Below are 14304 nucleotides of genomic sequence, written 5' to 3'. Positions count from 1 at the left end.
GCTGTGAGGCATAACAAAAACCTCCTGCGTAAAATGATGCCTTTTCCGCAAGTGCGCAGATAGCGTCGCCTTCAAAGCGCTTCACGGAAGAAAAAAAATATTACAGAATAAGTCCAAGTGTCGCAAAAGTAATGAGGCCGTACCAAGTGACCCTCGGTCCTTGTAATCTGCTGATCAATATGATCACCCAAGTGCCACTGCAGAGCAGTGCGCACAGCGCACCATGGCAACCAATGCTGTCGTCCACTTCTGCTTTCCGTACCACCATATGAAAGATCGAAAGATTCATGAGTTGATATCCTCACGGCAGGCAGCAAAATACATAAAAAGGCGGGAGAGCTTCTTTTGGTATTGCTCGTGCCCTCGTCAACACCTTCATTGCTGCTCATATGCATACGTCGACAAATCGAAACGCCAAGGTACGCCTGGTACCGGCATCTCCTCCGTCGTCTGGCATCGATGCAGTCTTCACCGAGCATTGCAAGAAGCTTGATAGGCCTTGCTTCGCTCCCGCGTCGGATCACGTTTCCCGAATATTATTCCTGAATCAAGATCGCTTTCTTTGGTCAAGTGAGCAATCGAAGCAATGGGAGGCAGCATGACCGCCGCGAGAAAGCAGAAGATATGGATGGAGGAAATTCCCTACTGGACCGAAATCTACAAGAAGCTGCAGCGCGGAGACAAGGCCTACGCGGTCGAGCTGCTGGCATTCCTCACACCAAATTCCAAGTGCCCGGCGAGCATCCTCCAAGAGCTCAACGAGCTGGTGAACGAAAACGAACAGAGCTCGCTGAACCTCGAGCAGTTTCTGCTCATGTGCACGTCAGGACGTCCGGCTAGTGTCAGGCAGAAGCGGTTTCATAAGGTCGTCACGGCCGCCGCTAATGTGTACGCCGGAAGACTGCAGCGGGCAAGGTTGGTCCGCCACGCCATGGTGGACTATCCGGTCTTTCTGATTCAAGTGCTGTTCTTCGGTCTCGTCATTGTCACGCAGATAGTCGTGTACCTTCAGTACTTGTTCTGGTGCTGCCCAGAAACGCAGAGAGAGATGGACGACCATCTCCGCTTCGACGATAAGCTCGTCCTCGTCCTGGAGCGGAAACGGGAGGTCTGGCGCACCGTGTCATTCGTGCTCGTCACTTTCAACGGCCTCTCTCTCGTCTTGGCCGTCGCCATCGAGCTCCTGGTCTGCCTGCCCCTTTCGTTGCTCCAGAGCCCCTGGAAGATACCGTACCTCTACGCGGCCGGGGCTTTCACAGCTGCCGAGCTGGCGTTCATCTGCGGCTACTACTACACGGCGGGAGCCTCGGCTGCTGTCTACTCCGTGCTCTGGGCTCACGTAGTCGACATCATCGTCAACTACCGTCAGTTCGGCAGCGCGATTGGTCGCGTCGTCCTGATAGTGTTGTACACGATGGTCGACGCGGTGCAGGCGTACTACCTCAACCCAATTCCTAGCGTTGGCACGCTGCCCCACCTTGTGGGCGTTTTCGTGGGCTGCACCTTGGGACTCGCGGTGCTGCGCAAGAACAAGGGCCGCAAATGGGAGAAGTGGGTGTACGGCACGATCAAATTCCTTTACTGGGCTTTGATCGCCTGGGCTTTCGCGCTGGCTGCATGGGGCCCGACGTACTAAGAGATATTAGAAGGAGCTCTTTGTGTAGATTTTGTGGACTGCGAGCGTGTGTAATTTACACTTGGCGTACCATGTCCAATATTCTCGGACGAAAATTTTTTTAATGAGAAAATTGTAAGATACTCTGATGGAAATATTTAGTATAAGGTGCATTCTTGTGATATGTAGCAAAATCTTTCTTTTAAAATGTCTCCATCGATTGCATCAAACAGTTAAGACTGCAAAAACGTTAATATAAAGCAAAAACGTCCGCAGAAAAAAAAGCAAGACTGCCGTTGGGTGATCTGCGGATCTAATGATTGTTTGGGGTAATATGGCATTATATAAAAGATTACTTTCATAAATGGTTTAATGCTGAAAAATGCTTCCTGCTGAAAAACCGAAAACCTCCGCTCACCCAGCTTAGCAGAAGTGCCATTGCACAAGGTTGCAGTGCCATATCGGGAAATGGAAGTCAGAGTCAAGTTCAATCCACTCTCGCAGATGCATGTTAAGGATGACGCGCAGGTAGATGATAACAGAAAATTTAGAACACCAACAAGGCATATCTATTCGTGGATCATGTAATAACTGATATGCTCAAGCAGAAACAAAATCAAGCAGAAGTTGCCACATGAGTCATGACCATGTCTAAAATATGTGAAACTCAGTGATCCGAATGATTTATTCCGGCGATGCATTATATTCATGTTGTGGGGACATAGGCTCTTTGTGAGAGTTATGGGAGGGACATTTATCTGGAAGATGTAACATGTACTCCTGCAGCGTGAGGACGGATTTTCTGCAGCAGTTATGACACATGAGCAGTTGTGTGATTTGCACTAATTTGATTATTTAATGCGTGCATTGTAACTTTAATTGCGAGAAATGAGTTTTCACGTTACGTTGTTTTATCGCGCTGTGCCTTCGGTGTGAGTTTTTACGTGCAGCACGAAATACACCCAAAATAAAGTGTGCTAAAAACAAATCGATTCCTGGGTTTTGACTGCGACATTTGCAGCTGCCCTGAAAAAACCGACGCCCGTAATTACCTGCTCCAACAATGCGAGGTGTATTTTTGCTGTTTCTTTCGAACCGCAAGTTGTTTCAGCGAAGGAGACAATAAATTATAGCGGCTCATTGCCAAAACTCCAAAAAGAACACTTCATTCGTGTTTTCTGATGAAGAAAGGGCGCGCAGAGAAAAAATCGATTGAACAGGACTCTTCTCCGAGGGAGGCGCTTATGCTACGCCGTATACTTCAATTAACAAGACTCTCTAGCTTTGGATCGCACCGCCCACTTCCAACGAAGAAAAGGCAATGTAAGCGAGTTCTTCAGATTAAGAGTGTTTTCCAGGGAAGGGTGGTTCATTGTTTTGTGTTTAATAGCTCAGGCAGCGACTACAAAGAGCACTCTAAGGAAGCAACGGTCAGCAATCTTTTTCTGCTACAATTTTAGAATGGTTCTTCGCTTTGCCGTTGCAGAGAAAAAGAAATTTCAAGCTTTCCGCTCCGAAGAAGAGCTTAGAGGATTAAATATCGCTTCTCCTTGCAAGCCGATTATCTGCACTTATAAGCCACACTGTTTTCGACTTCCGTGCTTCTTAAGCTGAAAATATTTCGCCGCTACTGGATGGAAAGTTCCGCGCACTCGTATGACTAGAAAGTAAAGGCTATTCAGAGAGACGTCCAAGTACATTCAACAGAGCTGGTGTTATTTGTATTTCTATTTATTAATAGAAATTTGAAACATGTCGCCTGTGTGCTCGCTCACCGTCGTGTCACGGCTGTTGAGTAGTGAAGCAAACTTCGTTACACTTAGAAACGACATCTAGTAGGCTTAATACAAGCGCTGAGATTTCGCATAGAGTAACAACTGTTAAAGAGCTGGCGGGCCTATATGGGGCCGTTTGCTCAGCCCACACACACACAGAACACTATACATCAGGGAACACTTAAAATTTGGCCCGGAGCTTGTGTTGCATTGCAGACGGCTGCTAACAGCTAGAAGACAATAACCACGGGTGAGTGTGAGCTACGCTGCAAGAGGTATGCAAGAGGTAAAAAAAAACTGCAAGTGCCTCCGCCTTATGAGGAGGACTGATAACGACGTTGAAACAATGTGAGTCACGCTGGTTCAGTGTAGTAATAAGTCCTCCGTAAAAGGCGGAGGCACGTGCAGCTTTTTTTTTTTTTACATTGATGAGCATTGAGCGTGCGTATAATTCGTACGTCGCCTTTATTCTCTTCTTTGGAGAACCTACCGGCGCGTGACGCCTGAGGATGGGACGGTGCGCAAGATGTGACTGGTTGACCATCAGAATATAACTGCTAAAATGTTTTATCCTGCACCGGCATTAGAACGCAGTATCTCCTCTGGACGAGCCAGAAAAGACTGCCGTCGAATGATCTGAGCATATGTTGATAGTTATAGTGAAATGTTACACTATGTGAAAAAATTTCGTCTATAAACGGTTTCCCGCTCAAATATGCTTTTGTTCCGAATTGCTGGGTGTGCGTGCTACAGGGGGTCTCATAGATGGTGCTGGCTGCACTCGAGTCTTGAGGAGCCAACAGACGCTTTTCTTAGCTCCACAGTGCGCTCGGCTTCCTTCTCCCCTTTTGGTACGTAGCGCGGGAATGCAGTTAGGCCTAACACACAAAAACGTGACCTTCGCCTCGGCTGACAGCGCCTGCTAGCGACATCTCTTCTTCGACGCGTATTGCTCCCTTCCTTACGGCGCGGATAAGGTGTCCACTGATAATTGAGTTGGTTGCATACTGCGCCTCTCCTTTCCTGAAAAGAAATTCGCCACGGAGCAGAACGAATGAATGAAAAACAACGAAAACGACGATATAAAACGCGCTGCAGCAGCGAGGGGCTACTAGTTAACGTAATTACCGTACTGGGGCCTAGCAAGAAATCCGATCAAAGCCCTGCAGTGTTATGCAACACTGAGAACGTATGTTTAGTTGATGCTCCCACGTTCGACTCCACTCTCGAAGCTCCGAAGAACTCCGTTTCATCGCGGTGCTTGTGACGTTAAACCTGTGTGTCTTTCTCTCATAATTCCATGGTGACTACGCGGATCGGAGGATTCCCCGTTCCCCCGTCCCAAATTTCAGCCTCAGTGAGCACTTTGGGATCTTAGTGCTTATCTAATCAGCGAGGAGGACTTAAAGGAGCGAGTGAGGACCGCTTTGGCAACATGCATGTCCGTGCGTATTCCATTATTTCCAGAATGGGAGATATTTAAGCAAGAAGTTCAAGGTATAGCCACTGAGCTCTGTTTCATAAGGTCTCACTCAGTAAACAGCTGCCGAGAAGTAGTTGCTCAAGAGCCTTTATAACATTCACGAGCTTGAATTTGAAGCTCCTGGTTCGCACAAAGAAGCAATTGCTACTTTGTAGTGCCACCTTCAGCAATTAGATGCGGTGCGCTTGCGGGCTGGCCGTATCTGCTCTCGCACTAATTGCGCTTTGCACTAATTGCGCTTGGAGGAACCGGCTAGACAGGCCTTACTTGATGAGAGCCGGGATGCGGCTGCCAAGCGAATCCCAGAAGTTTACTTTGGTGGTGCTTAGGTCAGAAGTACGGGTGAAATTATTTCTTAATTTGAAAAATACTACACATTCCTCTGTTTCCGCTTCAGAAAATGCTGACGCTGATCACGTAGCCAGCTTCGTATCTCTCGTTAAGCACCTTTCGGAGAATGAGTATACAGCAACAAGTGGCTCTTTTGCTTAGGAGAATTGGAAGGCGCATTTGATCAGCTCCCGCTTACGAAAGCTCCTGGACCAGTCGAAATTTCGGGCGAAATTAAGGGGGCATCTGCATGCATATCACGCTTCCATGTGTACATTATAATACTTTTTCGGGAGTCCGATTGAATTGGCCACAGGTTGCAATGACTGCTTTGATAGACCCTCACCAGGCGTGTGGCTTGAGGGGCTGACCCATACAGTCCTACACGGTGTTTCACCTAAGACTAAATTAAAAGGTCACCAGCGAGTCTGATTTATTCTTCACTTGCCATTTTACCCGTTTGTAGTTTGGTTTAATATATATATATATATATATATATATATATATATATATATATATATATATATATATATATATATATATATATATATATATATATATATATATATATATATATATATATATATTATACACATACATTTTTCTCAACATTGCTTTCGATGCAAAAATTAGTCAAGAATCATTACTGCAAAGGATATCTGTCTTGCAGCTCATGCTCCTATCTTTTCACGGAATATTCAATCTTACAGTGTTTCTTCTCTCAGAGTGTCCTATAGTCCTTTATCAATGAAAGGGGTTCAGTGCATTCTTTTCAGTGCCTTAATTCTAGACTCAGAACTGAGGTTACTATCAGGAAAGTTGGCGTACTTCAAACGAAATCAGGGAAAGCCGCCATAACTGCAAGCACACATCCGGCTGTTGGGCTCTTCATGTTTTTTCCCATTTAACACAGTTCCGCTCGTGGCGAAGTGTAGGCCGAGGTGTGCCGAGGCGCAGCTGGAGCTTGTCCTCCCTAATGCGCAAATGCAGCGAGCCGCTTCGTTTTTTTTTCCCTCGCTCTTCATTTTCAGAGTGAAAACCCATCTGCGCGTGTGCAGTTACGTCCTTGGAGCCCGAAGCAATGACGCTCGCTAAGGACAAACAAACAAAATATGGGCTAAAACACGTGTTATTCGTTGTAATGTCAAAGAAAATTTATGTTCCCGCCACCGTTGTAGGCCTCTATATATAATCCTCCGAACGGTAAACAACGGCTCTGTCGTTTTCGCATTCCATTGCGGAATGCGTGAAAAGGTTGGCAATGAGAACTGTAGAGGAGGCACCTCTTCCTGAATTTTAAAAAGTGTTTGAAAAACAAATCAAAGCTAGAACACCTATTACACAAACATCCGGGGACCTTAGATATTAGTGTCCGCTTAAACAAAAGTTAATTGAACTGAAATGAGCATACAGCCGCTCATTCTGATGAACCGAAATGAATCTCAAGCGACAAAACAGTTCCTGAAGGCTTTCGTTCCTCAATACTCGGAACTGTACTTGGCGTTTTGGGGTAAATGCATTACTTTCTCGCAGAAGTTTTGTGGATCTCATTTTCGTCTTTGTAAGCTGACCGAGTTCGTCTGTGCTTTTATGTGTCTTTTTCGGTAGAAGTGTTTGCCGGGCAGCAAAAAATTTTAACCTCTGTGACACATCAGTACCAGCCTCGCAGAAGTTCTCGCGTCATTTTATTCAATAATAGCCTGTTCATCAGCTTCTTCCTAAGCCTCAGAGGAAGGTATGCACAAGAGCCAATAACTTAGACCACTGTTCAGGCTACAAGCCAGCTCAGTAGCCATACAAATTGAAGCAGATATGGCTTCTCGCAAGATTTGTAAGAGCAGGTATGACTCTGCTAAGTTTTGCAAGTTGTGCAGATTTAAAATTACAGCTTCTGAAATTGCTGTATGTCCGCCGAAGGAATGCTTTCTGACCTTGAAGGGGCACGTTAATGCTTTCCAAAATGTTATCGGGAATGAAAGGTGCAGTGTGCTAAAATTTCCTCAAATAAAACATATTTACGTTTTATACAAAGGCCACCAGTGAAAGAGTTAGGGAAAATTCGTTTAATTGAAAAGTTCATGAAGTGACGTGGTGTTCAAATCTTATTTCATTGCATCACGCATCAAAACAAGACCATCTATGGTCTAATTTGTACCATGTACTCTACTGCGAGTGATATGTGTGGTATGACAAGCGGAGAAGGAACTTGAGCAAAATTATTCACTATTGATGGCAGAAGCTTAACTACTGTCACCTGTTCCTACTTATCGTACGCGATGAGCAGCATCGGGGCTATCAAGCCGTTCTCGCTCTGCACACATCCAGAGCGTTAATTAGGTTAATTAACCTAACGACCAGATGATAAATAGGGAAACATTTACGCAAAGGGAGGCCGCCATTAACTAGGCAGCACCAATAAATTATTACCGACTAATTCTGGAGAGTACGTAATAACTAATCTGAGGTTTAATTCAACATAATTAGAGGAGCACTTCCGAGAAGCACTTAGTTCTAAACAAGAGAACCACGATAAGCATCGTAGCTGTCTGGTTTATGTTGCTGCAATGCGACGAAATGAAAATAGCATATGAAACGGTTCTTCTACTATTATTGTTTTTTATCTCCGCGCACACGTGCCTGTTTATCAAAAAAAGCTGACTGCGGTACTAATTGGATCCTTACGGAGTTGTCAGGCCTTCACAAATATTAAAACCCAAGTTCCAATGAAAGCGTGCTTTTGACGGAGAGACCTGAATTGAGTCATTGCTAAACATCACTGCTTGTCTGTCTGTACTTTTCTATTTTGCACGAAAAGCCAGGCTATAGTGAAAAGGGATCCGAATGGCGAAAGAGAAGTATTCTCTGCTAAAAAGAGGCGGTGATTGGGCGAAACGAATAGAAAGACTCCAGACATCATTAGAGTAAGGATACTCCAAGAACGAGCATAAGGTAAAAAGGCTAGCGTTTGCGGATAGTCGTGCTGTTGATGCAGAGGACTTGTGCTTTTGAGGAAAGGAAAAAAAAAGGAACGGGCTTAGAAAAGAAAAGAGACAAACTGTCAAAATATTGACTCATTACCATCTGGTTGAATCGGCTAATTCAACATTTCTTTCGTTTTATTACTGTTCTGACGTTCTCGGCACACCGTTCTCAGAAAGTATAATACAAGGAAAGATTTTCGGGCTTAAATGTGCTTTGGTAGATACGCTTATTGGGTTTCTCGCTGTTGTTTTTTTCACGACGAACGGAGAAAATTGCATTTCACGCTAAGCGCATTATTCCCCTGTTTCAGCTGGAGAAACAGAAAACGTGAGGCAATGTAATGATCACAACTCAGGGTAATTAAGAAGCAAGCGGCGTTTCAGTGAACTCCCGCATAGATGTCACATGTCATTAATGTTTGAAAAAGATAAAAGGTGTAAATTGAAGGAAATGATAAGCATTTTAAGTTTTGTTTGGTTTAGTAAGCAACTGTAAAATTTAGCCATGAACATGACTGCTATTTCACTGCTAAAATAGTTAGCGACGAATATTATTTTTTATGTTTAGTTTTCTGCACATAAAATGATTAAGACTTGGAGCAGCTGAGAACAAAGATGGATCTCAAAAACCTGCGCGACCACGCCATCAGAAATCAACAAAGAAAATAAATGACAACAAAAAAGACAGAAGCAGGACCAAAACTAAAGCGAAACAGCGAAAATACGATGTCAGAAGTGTCAGCCAAGCTAAGCCAGGCTCGTAACCTAAGACGCACGGTATTAAGCTCGATCAGAAGCCGGTGCTCTTGGTATATTGTCGTCCTGTAGGATGTGCTCCAAGATAGATAATGGAAGTCCTCTACCGAAGCGTATTAACTGCCCCGATGTCCAAGCTTGGCACAGCTGCCAGCAGGACTGATATGGGTTGAAGCCGTACAAAATACGCAACGCAGGTGGTGAATAGGATGTGCTACTGAACAGTACATTTCAAGATAAGAAAATGTTGAAATCTGTGATAACTTTACAATTCGCAAAAAGTGCTCTGGAGTTGCAAAAGCTCTAGCAGCAGGATATCTAGAAGTTGCAAAAGTATATGCGCAACAAGGCGAGATATATGGCCAAATGTTTAGGGGAATACTCCGAAGTGAAGTAGATTTTTAATCCCCGGGCTAGGACCAACTTTGCTTCAACTACGAAGTTTCTGGGACAGTTGCATAGCTATTCCCTGTAGCCGCATGAATGTTCTTGGATGGATGTCAATCCTTATATGGCGTAGGACAAAAATACTAATACTTCTGGCCTTCACCCTACCCCGGTATGCGCAGACAGTTGTATCGCATCTCCCCCCCCCCCACCCTTTCCCGAAACTTCCACTGTAGTGCCCAAAAGGATCATGTGACCACAAATAGGCGGTACTCAATATCGCTATATTTATCAAAACAGAGACGCAAGTGCTTTCGATTAAGCCAACGACGAGTTTGTTTACAATGTTGTTTAAGGGTCGTGTTGGTCAGACGTATACTTGAACGGAAAAATAGCGCTAAAAACTAAGCGAAAGGACCGACGAGAAAAGTTTGGGCACTGTACTAACCACTGAATAAAATCAGAAGACACCAGCAGGCCGGAATGTAAACTCATTACGCGCGCAGGCGCACAGTATCTGGTAGAAAGAAAAAAAACTGATAGTCGTTTAACGATGTTCACAGTTCGCCTGCCAACTAACTCTTCTTAACCCGTATTTTTTTTTTCGCCCGCTTAATCTGCTACCAGCTTCTCGTCTTTCCGTTTCACATAATTTGTGGTCACGTTTGATATGCATCTCACATTATAATGTTTGCGCATGGTCGTTTATTGCTCATAGATGTGACGTCTCCTGATTTTGTTCAGTTGTTAAGCTGACACCTGTCCAGCCCTCGTCTCTTAGTTCTTATGCGGCACTTTTCTCTGAGAAGATCACTAGCTCAGCTATTGTTGCATTATCGAACGGAATCCACGAAAAGTTTGCTTCATCTTCACACAAGCTGACTCGAATTCATTGATGATTCGAAACGTCATATCCAATTACATCGTTCTTTGTTTCGGCTGGAAATGTGGCCCGATGCTGTTGTTTGAGACCTGAAAACGAAACCCCCTTAAATGGCAGTAAGAGTTGAAGGTCGGGCAATCTGTTTTCTTTTCTTTATAAAAAGATGTCCCGTTAAAGATGGATGTCTTCGAAGAAATGCGGTACTCTGAAGCAGTGCTATATCACAGAGCCCCGCGCACAGCCCAGCCTTCCAGGGCACTTCGTTCATTGCGCGGTACTATAGCGTTCCGCACTATACTGTCCGCTCTGCACCGAGGAATACTAATTTCGCAAGGAGCTTCGGCAATGCGTACAGGCTATTGGCAAGAGCTCATCCTATAGCGAAGAACCTTGCCTCCTTGATGCAATCGTTAAGGGAGCTCAGTGCATGATCTTAATGGCGAAGTCGACATTAAGAGTGCCATTAGCAGAACTCCACCGAAGTCGATGCATAAGAGCTATTGCGGGCAAGCGCCAAGCGCGCAACTGTTGTCATTGAGCAACCGTTGCTTCGATTCCGATTTTTCGGTATTTACATTCAGAAAGGAGGACCGGCTTAGGAGAGGGAAAGGTTTTCCTATGTTAGCTAAGATAACAATATCTTTATCGTTATCCTTAAATATACACAAGGCGTTCAGACACCTATGTGCCAATCTAAGAATTAGCACATATGTGTGGCTAACAGGGCACGAACTTCATTGTGCAGTTAGCGCGGCACAAATATGATAGGGTAAATTTCATTGCTCTTGGAATACTGGGATTGATTGCATGAGTGTCCTTAAGCGTAGGCTAGAAAGTCCGTGAGACGCTATTCCTTGTTCTGCATTCACATTCGATTTCTCACCGCCCGTGGCTCGATCGTGCCAGTGCAGATTCTGCTGCACACCTGTAAACAAAACTTCGCTTAGAGTTAGTCTGCATGCGTAGTGCAAGAGGGAAGCACGGCCTCAAGACGTAAAAAAAATAAAAAGAAAGGTACGTACAGAGCATAATGGCGCACACTGGCGGAGGGCTGAAGCTTCCTACAAGATTTATTTTCATTTTGCTGGTATAAGAGTTTCTTTTGTAAATGAAATGGCATTTATTTGAAATCAGTATGGTCGTTGGCGTGTAAAAAAGGAGAACTCCTAGAGAGACTGACTTCATGGGATGCGACACTGCCTCTGCGCAGAGCTAAGATTCTGGATGGATGGATGGATGGATGGATGGATGGATGGATGGATGGATGGATGGATGGATGGATGGATGGATGGACGGACGGACGGACGGACGGACGGACGGACGGACGGACGGAAGGACGGACGGACGGATGGATGGATGGATGGATGGATGGATGGATGGATGGACGGACGGACGGACGGACGGACGGACGGACGGACGGACGGACGGACGGATGGTCTGACGGACGGATGGATGGACGGATGGACGGGAGCATTCCCTTTGAAAGGGGGTGGTGCCAGTTAGCACCATGCTCAGCTTTTGAAGCGAAAAGCTTCAGTAAAAATTCGCTGACCTCCCGGTTCAGCCGCCGGTATTTCTGCCACTTACTGGCCATTCCAAATAAGACTACGCGGGTCAGAGCCGACCTTCGCGTGAGCCGAACTGATGAGCTATGCGCATGCGCGAAAACGAATGACGTCACGCGCCGCGCAGGTGGTCGCTCCTCGCCGCTGCCGCAGCCGTCGCCTGACCTTTCGGCGCAGCCGCGCGCTAATGCACATGTGCGTCATGTGCATGCGCAAGGAGGCTATATAATATAATGCGCTTGCCAGAGAATAGGCGTCCGCACTCGACATGGAAGGGAAGGAGAGTGCGGCTGCTGCTAGACTACGCAGAAAAGCTGAGAAACTAAATTCGTCCGATCCAGAAGTACTCGCTTGGGAGTTGGCTGCACATCAGCGAAAAAAATGATAAAGCCAAAGCTAAACGTGCGGCCGAAACGCCTGAACAACGGGAAATACGCCTTGCTAAACGACGTCGGAAAGAAGCCGAAAAGCGTGTCTTGGCCGCATCTTCAGCCAGCAGCAGCCAAGCGAGTGAGGAAGAGGAAACAAGAGAGTCAGAAGAGGAAAATACCAAGTCTCACCGTTACAACGACCACGTGGTACGGCTTAGTGAAAGTGCGAGTGCTTTTCGCTTGCATATCCAGGCTTAACCAGAGCTAAGCCACTGCCATTTTTTTCTTTATTGTTATTTACTGTGTTATGTATTGGTCTTAACATTCGCCATTTTCTTTAAATACGTTTTCACTCTTGCACTTATTACCTTATGTCACCTGTCTGCTTTTGAGCCACCAGTCTTCGATTCGCGTTTTGCTAACTTCCAGCGTAGATTTATTTACATGAGCATTGTTATCTCTAAATCCTAGGGCCTCAGGGAGAGTGACTGTGCCTGCATCGACAGCTGGATGGATACCATCACATTTTAGTATGAGGTGTTAAATTTTTTCTACAGATTTGCCACACACAGCACATGTGTCACCTTCTTCGTTAAATTTCTTTTTTTAGCTGCTCGTTCTAAGAGACCCTGATCTAGCTTCAAAGAGTAGGGCACTGCCTTTCGAGTTATCATCGAACGATTCCTTCCTGACCTGCCTTTTCAAATATCGGTATAATTCTACAGTCTGCTTCTTTTCCACTGAATTAATCCAGTTTTTACCTTCCGCGTTTTTACTTGTCGTTTAATACTCTTTATTTCTCCGTCACACTTACTGTTTAGTTTCCTAGTTTGTTTTGCGCCATTGTGAGCCAATGCACTTTCTGTATAAGTGCTTAAATACCTTAGGGACATACCTGTTGTCCAATTTGCGCAGGCATTCTTCATATAACATTTTACGCTATCTTCCGGAGGAGAGGTTCCATAGCGTACAACAAAAAATGGACACAACAAGAGCGCTGTGTCCCTTAGTTTTGCGCTGTGTAACCTCATGTCGATTACCCACTAGCCCGAACCCTAACCCTTCTCTGATCTTCCCGTACTTCGAACGATGCCCAATCCATATCCCCCTATACTGCCTCGTTTGCGCTTTTGCACTGAGCACCTAGGGCTAGTCTTCCAACAGCTGTCTGATTTACTTGTAATCACAGCTTAACTTCTGCCCTTGAACAGCATTCCCGAAAGTAAGCCCCGGCACCATTATTCCTTTCCGAATACCTCTCAGTACTTCATATTTGTTGTGCCCCCCCCCCCCCCCCCCCATTCCCTATGCTTCATTATCACGGCGTCTTTTCGCCCTTTTGCCCTAACATACTGTTCGTGCTTTTCCGTGTATATCTGTCCTTCGTTTGCACACACCCCGAAATATTTGTATTCGGGCACTCTTAATATTTTATTGCTTCGTATTGTGGGCACCTGATCAGTTGTAGCATTGAAAATCGTCACACCTTACTTATATGCGCTAAAATTATTCCTTTCCGAATACCTCTCAGTACTTCATATTTGTTGTGCCCCCCCCCCCCCCCCCCCCCCATTTTCCTATGCTTCATTATCACGGCATCTTTTCGCCCTTTTGACCTAACAGACGGTTCGTGCTTTTCCGTGTATATCTGTCCTTCGTTTGCCCCCCCCCCCCCCCCCCCGAAATATTTGTATTCGGGCACTCTTAATATTTTATGGCCTCGTATTGTAGGCACCTGATCAGTTGTAGCGTTGAAAATCGTCACACCTTACTTATATGCGCTAAAACTGAAACGTAGAGCGTCTCTTTTGTCTCCACAACAATTAACCAGAGTTCGTAAATCTTCCTGGCTATCTGTTAACAGCGAAATATAGTCAGCATAGATTAAACCCGGGAGACGTCTCTCAAGGACCTTTCCGCCTAATCTGTACGACAGATTATAACCTACATTGCTTTCTCGTAGCCTTCTTTTCATATTTACCATATATAGCATTAACAGCAGCGATGATAAAGGACAACCTTGGCGCAATCCTTTTCGTACCTCGGCAATTGTAGTTTTTATCGCTTCCGATGTTACAAATGTATTACCTCGGTATATTTCCTGCAGGAAATCGGTTACCTTCGTCTTTTAATAAGGTCCACAGGGGTTACCTGTTCA

The 14304-nt window shown here is 45.3% G+C and overlaps 1 protein-coding gene across 1 annotated transcript; it reads left to right on the top strand.

Moving 5' to 3' along the window:
* Positions 1-586: 586 nt before the first annotated feature.
* Positions 587-1636, top strand: LOC144119626 (rhomboid-related protein 2-like). Its single transcript, XM_077652199.1, has one exon. The coding sequence runs from the start codon at positions 587-589 to the stop codon at positions 1634-1636; it is 1050 nt and encodes a 349-aa protein (XP_077508325.1).
* Positions 1637-14304: the final 12668 nt, after the last annotated feature.

Source organism: Amblyomma americanum, chromosome 2 (genome assembly GCF_052857255.1).
Source record: "Amblyomma americanum isolate KBUSLIRL-KWMA chromosome 2, ASM5285725v1, whole genome shotgun sequence".
Classification (NCBI taxonomy): domain Eukaryota; kingdom Metazoa; phylum Arthropoda; class Arachnida; order Ixodida; family Ixodidae; genus Amblyomma; species Amblyomma americanum.
This window is presented reverse-complemented; position numbering and strand designations above follow the sequence as displayed.